Source organism: Lepidochelys kempii, chromosome 3, assembly GCF_965140285.1.
Source record: "Lepidochelys kempii isolate rLepKem1 chromosome 3, rLepKem1.hap1, whole genome shotgun sequence".
NCBI classification, from domain to species: domain Eukaryota; kingdom Metazoa; phylum Chordata; order Testudines; family Cheloniidae; genus Lepidochelys; species Lepidochelys kempii.
Genome location: NC_136382.1, coordinates 65,617,146 through 65,632,181, shown reverse-complemented (window position 1 = coordinate 65,632,181; position 15,036 = coordinate 65,617,146). Strand labels below are relative to the sequence as shown.

At 41.4% G+C, this 15,036-nt stretch overlaps 2 protein-coding genes across 14 annotated transcripts in view; one reads left to right on the top strand and one right to left on the bottom strand.

The window, feature by feature from the left end:
- The window catches only part of PGM3 (phosphoglucomutase 3), a 19,055-nt gene extending 4,019 nt beyond the window's left edge, over nt 1-15,036 (top strand). For 5 of the 6 annotated variants that reach the window (XM_073336562.2, XM_073336560.1, XM_073336558.2 and 2 more), the window contains 10 exons: nt 160-227; nt 1,266-1,399; nt 1,610-1,805; nt 5,552-5,709; nt 6,591-6,674; nt 7,696-7,794; nt 8,129-8,245; nt 9,220-9,342; nt 9,646-9,819; nt 10,647-15,036. In XM_073336562.2, coding sequence (XP_073192663.1) covers nt 160-227; nt 1,266-1,399; nt 1,610-1,805; nt 5,552-5,709; nt 6,591-6,674; nt 7,696-7,794; nt 8,129-8,245; nt 9,220-9,342; nt 9,646-9,819; nt 10,647-10,736 — 1,243 coding nt within the window. In that variant the 3' untranslated portion in view covers nt 10,737-15,036. Of the gene's footprint in view, nt 1-159; nt 228-1,265; nt 1,400-1,609; nt 1,806-5,551; nt 5,710-6,590; nt 6,675-7,695; nt 7,795-8,128; nt 8,246-9,201; nt 9,343-9,645; nt 9,820-10,646 lie in introns of those variants that run through there. The other variant, XM_073336561.2, reaches the window with a different exon arrangement.
- DOP1A (DOP1 leucine zipper like protein A) overlaps nt 12,408-15,036 on the bottom strand; it is an 89,986-nt gene continuing 87,357 nt past the window's right edge. For 7 of the 8 annotated variants that reach the window (XM_078852133.1, XM_073336554.1, XM_073336552.1 and 4 more), the window contains one exon: nt 12,408-13,106. In XM_078852133.1, coding sequence (XP_078708259.1) covers nt 12,801-13,106 — 306 coding nt within the window. In that variant the 3' untranslated portion in view covers nt 12,408-12,800. The remainder of the gene's footprint in view (nt 13,107-15,036) is intronic. The other variant, XM_078852134.1, reaches the window with a different exon arrangement.

The window sequence follows — 15,036 nt, the reverse complement described above, 5'->3', positions numbered from 1 at the left end:
CATAGTGTTTGTTTAAAAAGTGACAGGTTTCAGAGAAGCAGCCATGTTAGTCTGTATTCACAAAAAGAAAAGGAGTACTTGTGGCACCTTAGAGACTAACCAAGCTACAGCTCACTTCATCGGATGCATTCAGTGGTGATTGTATTTATTCTTTTTCAGACATAGCAGTGAGAAACTTTCACAGTCAGTAATAGATGGTGTATCTGCTCTAGGTGGTCAATATCATGGTATGTTGATGTTTAAACTTATGCTTTATATTTGAAGTTTTTATGTAAGTGTGAAATATAACATAGACCCAAAGTTGTAGCTCAGATGCCATTTCCATTGCTGCTTATAGTGAATTTGTGTGTTGGGATGATTTTAACGTAAGAGGCGACTTCTCTATATAATTTTACTAGAACGTTTTTTTCAGATGAGTTTCTTACAATATATTATAGGAAATACTTCGCATGTCTCTAAATAGGGGTCAAGGTGGGTGATGTAATGATTTTATTGGGCCAGCTTCTTATGGCAAAGATAAGCTTTTGAGCTACACAGAGCTCATCTTTTGAAGGTGCTCCAAAGGCTCATCTTTTGAATGTGTTGTGACACCTTGAAAAGACGAACCTGGGAATTCCTAACTTTTGTAGACACTAAAAATCATGGTCTTTATTAAAGACGCTATAATTATGGTTGTATCACAACAATCTGTAACCCACTAACAGGTCTCTTCCTCTCTCCCCCTCCCCACACACACTTCTTTTGTCCCATGACTGCAGGGATGCTAACAGTCCACTTGACCTTGTATGGTCTCTTAGAATATTTAACTACTTATACTAAGTAATCTGCTCCACCTTGTATTTAGCTGTGACCATCTGAGGGCTTGTCTACGCTTAAAACACGACAGCAGAACTCCTGTAGCTGTGCTGCGGTAGTGATTCAGTGTGGACACTACCTAGGCCAAGGGGAAAGATTCACCATCTAGCACTGCTTACGCAGGGACTTAGGTCCACTTAACTATGCTGCTCAGGAATGTGGATTTTTCACACCTTTTGACGGACGTAGTTAAACCGACCTCATTTTTTTGTAGGCCAGGCCTGAATACCTTTCCCAGACTTAAAGAAGAGTTCAAAAGCTTGTCTCTTTCATCAACAGAAGTTAGTCCAAAAAAAGATATTACCTCACCCACCTTGTCTCTTCAATATTTTGGGACCAACATTGTGAACAACAATCTAAACAGGAATGACTCTTCTATTCTTTTAATATTGTGACTTGTTTTATATTAGATTATGGTCTGGTGACAACACCACAGCTGCATTACATGGTCTGCTGTCAAAATACTCAAGAAGACTATGGGAAGGCAACAGTGGAAGGTTACTACCAGAAACTATCCAAAGCTTTTGGGGAGCTGACAAAACAAGTGAGGGCTGTTACGTTCACACTAAATAATTCAGTTTGCACATTTACATGAATATAAGCAATGGATATTTTCTGTGTACAAGTTTAAAAAATGGCTCGAATACTTCAGACCTGCTTGTCTCCTGGTGTGGGGAGTTGAGAGAGTTATTGATTTTTATCCAGAATATTATAGTTCACATTAACACCTCTCCTTCCCCTCTCCTGTGTGAAGGCTTCCAGCTCTGAAGATGACCAGATGTGTCTGAAGATAGATTGTGCAAATGGTATAGGAGCCCTGAAACTAAAGGAAATGGAACGTTACCTTCCAAAGAAGCTGCTAATTCACCTATATAATGATGGAACCAAAGAGAAACTCAATCATTTATGCGGTGCAGACTTTGTGAAAGTTCATCAGAAACCTCCTCTAGGTATGTAATCAGCAATTTACATTTCTAACCCTTTTAGAATACAAATTGTGTTAAGCAGCCTACTCAGTAATAGCTTTCAATGCACAAGACTTAGCACAGAAAAAGAGAAATGCATGACTTCCCCAGAAAGAGGTGACTGATCTTTGTGGAACTCCTTAATGCTGTAAATCATCAAAGTAATAAGAGATTACTCTAAGCTTAAGGACCAGAGTGAACTTATTTATGTCCTGACAACCCAAAGTGAATGAACGTAACTAAGAGAGCACCAGAACTGTGGCAGAGAATTTCTGAAGGATTTTAAGGAACGGTTGGGATAAAGGTTATCCTGTCACTGTCTGACTCAGATAGGCTTGTAAAGAGATGACTTAGCCCAAATCATGCAAGGTGCATAAAATAAAACCATGGGTTACAACTTCTAAAAATGGAGAGATTAACCAGACTTTAGGAATGGGTTCCTAAGACTATACTGTTTTCTGCTGTAGAACCATCCTCCTTCTCTGGAGTTGCTAGCTCATGGTGAACTCCAGGCTGCTGCTTCAGTCCTCTTGTAAAATTGGTCTTGCTTACTCAGTTTTTTTGTTGGTTTTTTTGTTTTTTTTGTTTTGAACTATCAACTGGGGAAACAGCAGGAGGCCACCTCTGTAGGTCTGACTTCATGGACTGAGGGTATAATAGTCCAGTGGCTCTTTGTGGCTCTTTCAGGAGGGTGGGGTGGGGGGCTTGGGGCTTCAACCAGCCTGGGGCCCCGAGTGGGAGGCACTCGGGCCTCTGGCCAAGGGGGGGGAGGAGGCATGGGCAGAATGGGTGGAGCCCGGGGACTAGCCTCCCCTAAAGGGGGCTCCACCAGTTGCCCATGTATGACTTTTATATTAGCCACTGCTGGGATCGCCATAGCAGCCACTGTCAGGGAGTGGGTGGCTATTTTAGAGTCAGACTCTAGCACAGGGGTGGGCAAACTTTCGAACCCTGATGTGGCCCTCAGGCCAAAAACTGTATGGAGGGCCAGGTAGGGAAGGTTGTGCCTCCCCAAACAGCCTGGCCCCCACCCCCTCCTTGACTTCCCCTCCTGAGAACCCTCAAGCCATCCAACTCCCCCTGCTCCTTGTCCCCTGACTGTCCTCCATCCTCCTCCCCCTCCCTGTCCCAACTTCCCTGACCCCTATCCACACCCCCACCCCTTGACAGGCCACTCAGGACTCCCACGCCTATCCAACCAACCCCCCTGCCCTGCTCCCCACCCCCTTACCATGCCACTCAGAGCAGCAGGACTGGCAGCTGCACCACCCGGCTGGAGCATGCCACACTGCCCAGCAGAAGCTTGCAGCCTTGCTGCCCAGGGCACTGGCAGCAGAGTGAGCTGAGGCTGCGGGGGAGGTGGGACAGCGGGGGGGGCAGGGGCTAGCCTCCCCAGCTGGGAGCTCAAGGGCAGGACAGGCCTGCGGGCCATAGTTTTGCCCACCTCTGCTCTAGCACAAGCTAGAGAGAGAAAGCTATTGCCACTTCATAGGGTAAGGTGCCTCTTCATCCATAGACTGAAATTAAGGCCATGACTCTCAAACCTGAGTGTCTTAAGTTAGGAGTGTAAATCCAGAATTAGGCACCTGATTTCACTGAAGTGCTGAGTGTTTACAACTCCCCACTGAAATCTTTAGGAACACAGGAGGCACAGAACCTCTGAAACTCGGCCACTTTTGTTTAGGTAGCTAACTGGATGAACGTTCCTATGTCTTTAGTTGTTCACATTCAAACTTTGGTCTAAGGTTTTTCCATGCCCTTGGGACATGCTAAATTATCTGCCAGCTGCAGTTGCACTGTCTCACTCAGGTGTCAACTCCCTTGAGAGAAGGGATGGCAAAGGGGGGGAGGAGTTGGATGGAATGTCTTGGTAACTGAGAGGATAAAAGCTGAGTATTGCTCTTCTCTCATGCAGGAACCAGAATGATCCTGCAAGAGATTCTGGGATTGGGTGAGGAGGCTTGGCGCTCCCATCCTCCCTCTTTAGAAGCTCTGGTCTTGACATCACTAAAATCAAGCAATAGGATGTCAAAAAGCCTTATTCTTTAGCATGAAAGTCCCCAGGGAATCTTTCTCTTACTTCCTACTCCCCTCTTAGCTCTCCTAACTCCTCTTAATGACCTAACAAGGGAAGGATCATAAAGTCTGGGAGAAAAATAACTAGTTTCCCTTGTAAATCTGTTTGAGCACTATATTGCTAGGCAGTAGCTGTTGGCTGTCTGTCACATGGCTATTTCTTTTAGTGAGTATTAAACAGTTTTGGCCCTGTAAAAACATAGAGCAAAACAAACTCTCTGCTCCGATGTATTGTATGACCAGCATATCCACTTATCTCAAAGTGGTGCAAAACATTAATATATGATCTTAATAATGGATGCTATAGAAGCCTGTAGTATCCAAGAGTCTTCCACCAAAAAACATTGCCATATAACACCAGTTTAGTAGATTAAATGGTCAAAAGGTTTCATGGAAGTGTGGGCTCACTTGATACGCTTTGAACTCCCACTCGTTAATACTAGCATTAACAAGGGGACACACGAGGGAAGAAATGAGAACATACCTAAAGCAGGTGATGCAAAATGTCTTGAAGAAAGGAACCTTTGATGCAGAAGGGTTAATGTCCATTCAGCCTATAGACAGTGAGATATAAAGTGGAAAAACCATGGGAAGAGGCAAAAACGCATAGTGGATTCACCATGTATAATCACTCTGTGGAAATGCTGATGAATAGTACTCTACTCAAGTAGAAGAGGGTTGAATTTGAATCATAGAATATCAGGGTTGGAAGGGACCTCAGGAGGTCATCTAGTCCAACCCCCTGCTCAAAGCAGGACCAATCCCCAATTAAATCATCCCAGCCAGAGCTTTGTCAAGCCTGACCTTAAACTTCAAAGGAAGGAGATTCTACCACCTCCCTAGGTAACGCATTCCAGTGTTTCACGACCCTCCTAATGAAGAAGTTTTTCCTAATTTGAAGCAAGATACATGGAGGTTTATGGATCTAGACCAACTAGATGCCATGTCTTCATTCCAGTCAGTCTGTAAAGGAGGTCTTATGAGGGAAGGGTTGGTTATGGTGCAGCGTGCACCAAGCTGACATCTAGCTGCTTCCCAATTTTTCTACTTCCACCCTGAGGTGAAGTCCATCTATCTCATTTTGCAGGCGTTGGCTCACATCTGTGGATTACAAAGGGAGTACTAGATGTTTCTGACTTGGATGACTAGGATGCAGCTCCTATATACTCTTTGGTGGCTAGGCATATGTTTGAGGGATGTGGACATTTTGGGAGGGCTGGATTCTATTTTTGGTGCCATAATTGCTGTTCGTTACTTATTTAACAGAATATACTAGGAATGGCTCTGAGACCATATTTCATATAGACTTTGTAACCTGACCTTTTTAAGGTGGTATAACAATAATAGCTATAGGGACTGAATTTTCAGTTTTTCATTTCAAACTGAAGATGCACTTTTTCCTTGCAACTTCCATTCTGTGCAACTTCCATTCTGTGCAACTTCCATTCTGTGCAACTTCCCTGATTAGAAGAGTTCAAGGTGGGATTTACTTAATAAAATCAACTTCTTGCTCTCATACTACTAAGTTTTTCACATTTAGAGTGTGCATGTATATAACTAATCTCTTTCTTGAGACTTCACATATATATATTTAGACTAACTAAAGCTCTGCTTCCCATTCCATATCTAATTTGTTTGTACTTCCATGTGTATAGGACTAGAAATCAAACCTAACGAAAGATGCTGCTCATTTGATGGAGATGCAGACAGAATTGTTTATTACTATAATGATACTGCTGGCCATTTTCATCTTGTGGATGGAGATAAAATAGCAACTTTAATTAGCACGTTCATTAAAGAACTTCTTATCCAGGTAATTTCACTTATACAGTAAAGGGTTTTGCTTTGCCCCAAACTGTAAAACATACATCTCACCCAGTGAAGGTGGGGGTTGCCTTGGGCATATGTAAGCACACAGGTGCTCTTTCTAAAGTGGCATACTGATGCAAAATTACATTTAAAAAAAAAAAAACTTCTTAACCATGATGCCTTGTCTAGAAAAAAGTTACCCTACTTTTAAATTTCACTTTACTGCTGAGAAGCTGAGGTGTCTTCCTACCTCTTCTCCTCTTCACCCTTTTAACTCCACGTTGACCTGAAGTAAGGCAATCCTACCCTCCCCTTCCTTTGGAAAATTCCTGTGAACCCAGTTTGCATTTGATTTACCTTGGAATGCATTTATGAAGCGTTCTCGTGTTCTTACTGATTGTGAAAGGTGCTGCATAGACAGACCTGGAGCATACAATCCCACTGTCCACTGGGAGTGAAAAGAGCAGTTCCAGTCTCCCTGCCTACTTGGTCCTTGGTGCCTCTGAGATTGCCCTGCCAAGGCACATTCCAGTTAGTGTCGGTTTCTCTGATGGACATAAACTCATTTCTCCTGGGGCCACAGACACAATATCCAATGATAACCACTTTTGACTGGAACTGGCCTTTGCCAGGTTCACAGTAGTGATTTAATGTCAGAAAGTTCTGTGTCTTGTGAGCTGAGCCACTACCTCCTTCAGATTCCCAAATGTGTCCGAGTTCTGGAAGTCCGGCAGGAGAACAGATACTGTGTGTTGAAAGTCTTTCACCTCATTAAATATTCTGTTCTCATCTTGAACTAAAATCCTAGTTTAGCTTTTCCTTTATACTGTGCCTTTCTGAAGATTTATGTGTGCCCTTAAGCCTTTTACTTTTCCATCTGCTCAGGTAGGACAAACTCTAAAGATGGCAGTGGTACAAACAGCATATGCTAATGGGAGCTCTACATGTTATCTTGAGGAAACCATGAAGGTATCAATTAATCTTTTTCTCTCCATCTCCTTCACAATTGCTTCCTACCTTTAAAAAAGCATCAGTAAAGTACTACAGTGATGGACACTAGGCAGACCTAAGATGGAATAAACTTTTTTGCTTTAAACTTCATTAACTATTTAAATTCTTGGTGATAAATGAGACTTTAAAGGTGGGGGAGGAACTTCAGTACCAGTTCTAGCCAGCTTAAAAGTTGGGTTGAAAATACTAGACAAAATCATCTAAGTTTTCTGACCCTTAGAGCACTTCAGAGTCCATTATACACTGAGACAGCTGAGGGAAACGGATTAGGCCTGATCGCCTTAAAACATTATTTATGGTCCTGATATTAGAGCAGCATCTTCTTAGTGAGGCTTTCTAGGCACCTGCCTTTCAGTTGCCTTCGTAGATAGAGCGCCCCCCTCTCCTGAAAAAGGCCTAGGTTTTGGCCGCTTGGGCATGGACTACCTAAGTAGCTGATGTGGCTTAGGCAGCTAACTCCAGGACAGGGCTCATGGCTGAGAATTCTGAGTGGGTTGAGGCACTTGAGCACCATCTCTCTAATCTTCAGTTCAATCCTGTCTTGCATGGGCAGCTCCCTAACTTCTGAGGAGCCCTTCCTTAGGCGGCTAACTCTCCCCATGCATAGTTGGGGAGCCTTGGGCACCTGAGAATTCCACTAGCTGGCGGGGGGGAGAGAGGGGGGGTTCGGCGGTGCAACGCCATGTATCTTTGGGTACCTACCCTTAATCTTTTTTATCCTGCCATTACTGATGGATAAATGAGGAAGCTACTTACCCAACAGGTCTGCAGTGAGAATTAGATAACTTCTGTTAATCACTTTGACTACAAAAAGTAGTATATGTACTAAACGCTCATCATCAATGAGCTTGTAGCTAGTTTCCTGATGCTTAATCTTGCGGATAAGTGGAAACAGTTTAATCCTGTGTTCCTACCATCTACTCAGGATTTTGACTTCATGCCACTTTGTCTATGCTTTTCTTATATCTCTGGGCTGTAGGTGCCTGTTCATTGTACCAAAACAGGAGTAAAGCATTTACATCACAAGGCCCAGGAATTTGACATTGGAGTTTACTTTGAGGCAAATGGACATGGAACAGTAAGTACTTTCACATGGGGCATTATAGGGTTAGTTGAGTTTTAAAGCCAGTATGTATAAAACTTAACAACCAAGTTAGCTTGAAAATAAGTAGCATCTTTCCAAATCCAAATAGAACTTCTTCCCCTTACCTCTATCTGCTAATCACCTCTCCTTCTCTCTTGTCTTCCCCCTGCCACTAACTGTTCAGTATTCTAAACATGGGAGTTCATGGAAGTGAAAACCAGAGATGACTAATTGGGTTTAGTTGGCATAACAGATCAAATTTGTTGTATGTACTGTTTAGAGATGTCTGTTGATCGCATACATCCTATTATCTCATCTTTTTTTCTAGGTATTATTTAGTAAAGCTGCTGAAGAGAAAATAAGACACATGGCAAAAGAAGAAAAGGAGAATCAAAAAAGAGAAGCTGCGAAGATGCTTGAAAATACCATTGACCTGATTAATCAAGTAAGAGCTGACATGTAAAAAGCAGATGCTCTGTTTCCGATGCAGGGGGGCTAACCCTGTTGGGGTGTTGAGTGACAGGATGGGAGGAGTGTGTGGAAAATCTTGTGGAGGAAGGCAGCACATCATGACAAATTAGACCAATGGAAGGAGATGGCCTAATTTAACATCCTACCAGGCTAGGCAGACAGCTATGGGAACCCGCTATTCTCTTTTTAAAACCCCCCGTCCCCATACTTGCACTACTAAAGGAAGACCTGTTTGAATAGTAACCATTTCACTTTGAAAGATGTCAAGATTTCCACATATACAAAGGCAAAAAACTTCCATCTAGTCTGGTCTTCTGCGCTTGTAGCTAGAGAAGAGGAAGGGGATTGGATGGTTTGGGAGACTGGAGAATGACACCTCAGACCCACATGCCATTACTGGTTTACCTTTCTGGTGTAATTCAACCAAAAGTAACTTTCATCTGAAGGTTGTTGATCTGAAGTGAGATGATGGCATGCATAGGCCCTTTTATCCATGTGGACACTGATATTTTTTTGGTTGTCTTATCCCGGAGGCTAAGGAGTGAACAGGCATATGGTGAGAGTATCCCACTTTATTGAGGTGGTTCCTTTTAAGGCACAAGTCCAAATTATCCTTTGCAGCTCACCTTTAAGTGGAGTTCTGATGCCAGAGCAAGTGTAGGGAGGGAACAAGTCGCCTGTCCTCACTGAATCTGACCTCCCATTTATTGGAGTTAATTTACTACTAGAATTCATCTTTAGTAAAACTAGCATTCCGGTGAAGTATGCTGTATCGTCTCTAGTTCTTAACTTCCTGCCATGGCTCCTAGTAATGAAAATCACCCAGTAATCTTCCTGCATTTTCAGTGACTCCTTAGTTTTGTTTTTTTTTGTTAGATTTGTTCGAACAAATTCAACAGAATACCTTGGATTTTCTAATTGTCATTGAAGATGTCTTTATATTCATAGACTGTGGGTGATGCCATCTCAGACATGCTAGTGATTGAAGCAATCTTGGCTCTAAAGGGTCTGACAGTGCAACAGTGGGATGCCATTTACACAGATCTTCCCAACCGACAGCTGAAAGTTAAGGTTAGTGATACTGTAACGTTGGCCAGAGTTTAGTGGTCAGTGCCTGTCCTCTGTCTCTCTGAGGAGACCCTCCCTGTATTCATCTACTCGCTGGCCTTCCCCTCTGCATCCTGAAGATATGAAACTGTCTAAGCCGTATTGATATTCTTACTGTAATTCAAATCCAGCTAGGAGAAATGACAAAGACGACCAGGGAGAACTTCACTTACTGAAGCAACAAATCACATTAAATGACAAATCGGAGGCCCAACAGGAAACTAATTTTAGAAGGGTAGCTTTTTATGTTTGGTCCTACCACTGTAGGTTGCAGACAGACGAGTCATTGACACAACAGATGCTGAGAGACGTGCAGTTGCACCCCCAGGACTACAAGAAAAAATTGATGAACTTGTAAAGAAGTACAGACTGTCACGAGCTTTTGTCCGCCCATCAGGAACAGAAGATGTAGTGCGTGTATACTCTGAAGCAGACACACAGGTCAGAGCTGAAACAATTTGCCCATTACAGCAGTTGTATTGTTTAAGCAATGAAGTCCTCTGAGACAGCACCACTAGAACTGGGGTGATGGGAGCGGGCGAGAGAGCCTGTATATTGATGACACTTTTTTTTTAATTTTTATTCACATTCTGAAATTTAAGTGAGGAGCTCTAACCTGATAGGTAGATGAAGCAATTTTAGGGTTGTGTGTTTTCTTTCAAATATTTCCAAGCCCCTTGTTGAGTCTACAGGGATGAGCCTAGGCTTTACCATGACCAGCTAACATGACTTCTAAAGACATTAAAGCCTGTCTACATTGTGTGTTTAAATACACTTTCAGTGATGTTTAAAGAAAATCTCCTCCCTGTGCCCAATCTTGACAAGCGCATAGTGGCTCAGATCCAGCCCAGGGTGTCAACGACTCTCTACTTCCTATCTCATGGCTCTTCTGTGGAATAAAATTAGTAATTGTGATCTGGTCCCCCATGGCAACAAGGACACCACCACAGAAAACCCTATTATAACTGACAGTCTTTGGCTATTTTATAAGAAACCAAGGAATAAGTGGCTGTAGAAACTGAACTTGCCCTAAAGTGGCTTTTTCAGAGGAGAGGTGGCATCTTTGGAAAGCTTGTATTGCTATAATTATATTAACTGATGTATGAGCCTTAAATGTACAGCTTCCTACAAGCACTACATACACCGGTCCCAAAAAAACCCACCACACCCTGCCCGCAAGTCATCAATGTTAAGGTTCGGATAAAATGAACAGTGCTTACAATATAGTATAACTATTCCTTATTTTTTTTTTTTTTAACTATCTATAGGAGAATGCAGATTCCCTCGCGCATGAAGTAAGCCTTGCTGTTTACCATCTAGCTGGTGGAATAGGAGAACCACCTCAGCCTGTATGTTGAAGGACACAGCCTTGGTCATGCTACCTGAACCTGCTTTCTTTATTAATTCCCCTCCTCCCCCCTTCATGTTAAGCATGAACTTAACAAGTCAGTAATAACAAATCAAACCTCCTGTTTTTATAAAACAAAAAGAATATTCTTATACCTTATCCTTAATGCTCAGAGAATTGTGATTTTTTTTTTTAAGCCTTGTTGGACCTTTTTGCTTCTGTTGAAGTACAATATCAGAACTGGAGTTAAGTGACATGCCCCATCTAATCAACCAGGGAATAGGAACCAGCTCTCATAATACCCAGTGTGGATACCCACCCACTGGCTGCACTGCTAACCCAAACTGATTATCATCAGATAGTGTGAGAAACCTCTCACTGACTGCTGCTAAGGAGTAAGAAATATTACGTTGCCTACCACAATTATCAGTGTTGGATGGCAGAATCACAATAAATGGTTGGTTAAGGGACACAGAACTCTTCTCTAAGCCATGTGCTCCGTTCATGAAAAAGGTTTGCACATCACTACAAGCAGAGAACTTCACCTATTACAACTGCTGAAACTGGATTTCGTGTCTAGAGACAATTTAGAAATTCTCTTTTTAAATCTACTTTTCTACTCTAGCTTCTCTTCATGTAGAATACAGACAGTAGCCACAAGCTGGTACTGTCCCATGAGACTTTACAACCCTTGTTTTAGCTTAGTTTGCAGTGGTACGCTGCCCCTTTGCTTGGTGTCCTTCAATTTTGAGAGCAGGTAGAATGCTGCAGAAAGCAGGATTCTTGTACGAGGCAAGGATTTATTCATCTGAGTTCTGGCTCTCTACGGGCCAGAATAGTACACAGGCATACCATCATACAGCTCTGTGGTTCCACATTTGCTAAGCTACTGTGTAGTCACTTCCTTTTTAACTGATGCTGAGCAGACCTTATGTTGCTGTTTTCAGCTGTTAACCAGGCCATTGATCACCTCTAAAACTTTAAAGACTACTGTTTCCCAGATGTACCTGTCCTCAAGTGCTCTTTCAAGCACCTCAGCTGTATTACACAAATAATGTTGTGTAAATGACTGTAACCACATAGCAGAGAACACTAACATTTAGGGCCCAGTTTACCTGTCTGTTCCCAGCCTGATATCATTTCACTCTTTAATACTAGAAATTGAATTCCATGCTCCATTTGTTGTCTCTCATTTTGAGATTTCTCTGCTCACATTTATACCTCAGTAGGAAGAAAGTTACTGTATCCTCTGCTAGGGACAGATTAGTCTTTCCAAACCACAGACACATGACAGAAGCTGCTGTTCAACATTCTCCAGTGTCAATTTCATTTCCCTTTACTCCCTGAAGAAATCTGTCCTAGCTGAGACTTTCTAGAATGCATATAAAGTGAAGCTTAGGGCTAAAGCTCAGGGGAATTAATTTCATAACATTTCTCATGTGATTCAAGGAAATATTGAGTGGCATGTACTACTGGACAGTGGCAGATAGCAATAGTATGTAACTTAATCCTTTAAATGTCTGGTCTTAATGGACAGAACTGAAGTATTTTAGTAATGTGTTTTGATAATTCTTGCTTCAGCACAGGCAAAGCACCTTTCATTTTAATGCTATATAAACTCTTTGGGTAGGTGCATAGTACATATGCATGACCCACAGTAAAATAGACTAGGGACCATCACTGAGGAACTAGCAGATTGCCAGTTTAATGATTGCTGAGAAAAAGTGTGTCAGCAACTTCTGATGAGTTAGAAAAACTGTGAACACAAAGAAACTGGAAACAAAGTGAAAAATGTGCAACTTGTATTTTGTAGTTTGTTTAAAGACAGAACTCAAGACAACAAAACACAGCTACTGTAAATATTAGGCACCATAATCAATATGAGCCAACAATATTTAAACTTGATTCAGGCCACATCCAGAATTGGTCTCATATTTACAAATATTTAAATTAAATATAACCTGAAGTGTTCATTACATACAGAGTAAGAAAAGAAAACTATACAACTTTGAAAGATATAGCATTTCATTTAAACAATTACATTAGTTTTAAGCTGAATAGTACCAGTTATAGCTCACGTTTTTATGACACCTTCCAGAAAATCCTTCTCAACCATCTCTTCAATTTTTTGCCTTGCTTTGCTGGAGAATGTTTTTTGGTTCTCCATTTTTATGTCCTTACTGGGGAAAGAATTTGGGTAAAGGACAGGGCTCCCTGAGTGTCCAACACATCTGCTTGTGACTTTGCTATTAAAAACCTGGCTGAGTACATTGAAGAAAGGGAGAAGCTGCTCAATGCTGCGGACGGTATAGATAGTTAACAGCAAATGACCTGGTTCCCAACTTAACGTTTTCCCTGAGCTGTCCTCCTCTGGGTTTTTCTGTAAATACAGATAAATATGAAATAGTAGAGAACACCCAAAAGCAAAATACATAGAACAATAAGAGATTAAAACATTTCAGTACATTGTTACCAGCAGAAGAGCTGTTAAATGCTGCCCTCTCTGTTTGGAACAGTCATATCCTGGAGATACACAAAGTCATCTACTAAAGCAGACTTGTTCTTTGGCATCAGTGTTCTTATCTCAGCCTGTTGCCAATATTACTGAAGATACAAATCCCAGAACAGAGACATTAAAATAGAAATTAAACATTTTTATTGGAGAGCAACAGTCCTGCTATTTCAGGAGATCAGCTGTGCAAAGACATTTATTTCTATAATAATGTTTGCTAACGTATGTCTGACATTTTGAGTCCAAATAGACATCATTTCTCACACTGCGTGAAAGTTAAATTACTTACCTGAAATGTATGTCTCTCAGAAGACATTGTCCACACACTTAGGTTACGTATGTGTGCTCTGGGCTTTGTTTGACAGAAGAAATTTCTGGAACCCCACCACTAAAGGCAGCAGTCATAAGCCAAAAGTTCAAAGGGTGTGTGCATATATGTATATATATCCCTCCTTTAGGGTTTTCTATAGCATTAATCTCTGTAATACCTACTGTGTATTACATTGTAGTCTTTAACCATCAGTTCCCCTTTTGATCCAAATTACCATTATCACTATACCCTAAGCTACAAAACGACCATGACTATGCCAACACTTGAGAGGATGTGGCTGCAGTACAGTATATTGGCAGTGTTCCTTCTGCCACAAAGCAGATGTACCCAGCTGTGTTGTATCAGTAGTTGGTGCTTATCCCTGAGGGAGGGAGGAAAAGGAAAAGCACTACATCAATGAGTCATGTCTTGAAATGCCTCTGATCTGTGCTTCCCCTCCCACTGTGGCTGTCGCACAGTCAGAATAAGGAGTGGAGAATGGAGAATTATCAAAGGAAACACCATGGGACCTGAGCAGACGGCATGAGAGCAATTTGAGAAGCCCCTAACATCAGGCGATGTGAAAATCAGAAGAGGTGGTGTGAGAAGAGAATTACTTACTGTTTACTCATGTTTCAGCCTCTGGGTAACCACAGATTTACTCAAAATATTATATTCTATGAACAACATATTTTTTACCCTTTAAATAACATTAAGCATATTTTGGAAATTAAGACCTATGGGGACATCTCCATTATATTAAAACAGACTTCAAAATGCAAGACAATATATTAAATTTAGTATTTTTCTTCAGCAGTGAAATGGTTTAGTCCTCTCTTGTCTGATGTGACTTAAAACTGTGTCACTTATTTGGTAAAATTTCTTGAGTAAAAACAGGCTGTGTAACAAGTTAGAGCAATTCTCATACAGAATGAGTTGCTGACCCCCTGCCTTTTTAAAAAATTACTACTTTGGCCAAGTCATAACTTAACTTTGTCTCGGTCAGTGCAGCTGGAGAAATAGTTTAAAACTTAAATTATTGATTTAAAAAAACCCCAAAACACCTTTTAATTAGCATTGTATTCAGAGAGGAAGGGAATTTACAAAGTTGATTTTGAGAGCATTGCCTCAAGGTGAACACTTAGGGATGGAGTTGTTCCAAAAATAATTACCACCATTTAATCATTACAAACATTAGTGGAGTAGTGCTGGAAGTGGTCAATCAAAGTGCATCTCTGCAAATTACACTCATCTGTCTGGATGTGATCAATGAAGTACAAAATCCATCTATGCCATTTCTGTGGCATTTCTTCACCTTGGTATTTAAGCAAATTCCACTGATTTGTCTGATAGGTAAATGCCAGGTAATTTGACACAGAGATTAGAACACAGGTATGTGCTTGGTGTCTGATGTGTGGTAGAAGCAGTTTTGTTGTTTAAATTCTATGATGGTTGTATTCCTTTTGCAAATAAATCTATTTCTTGAAA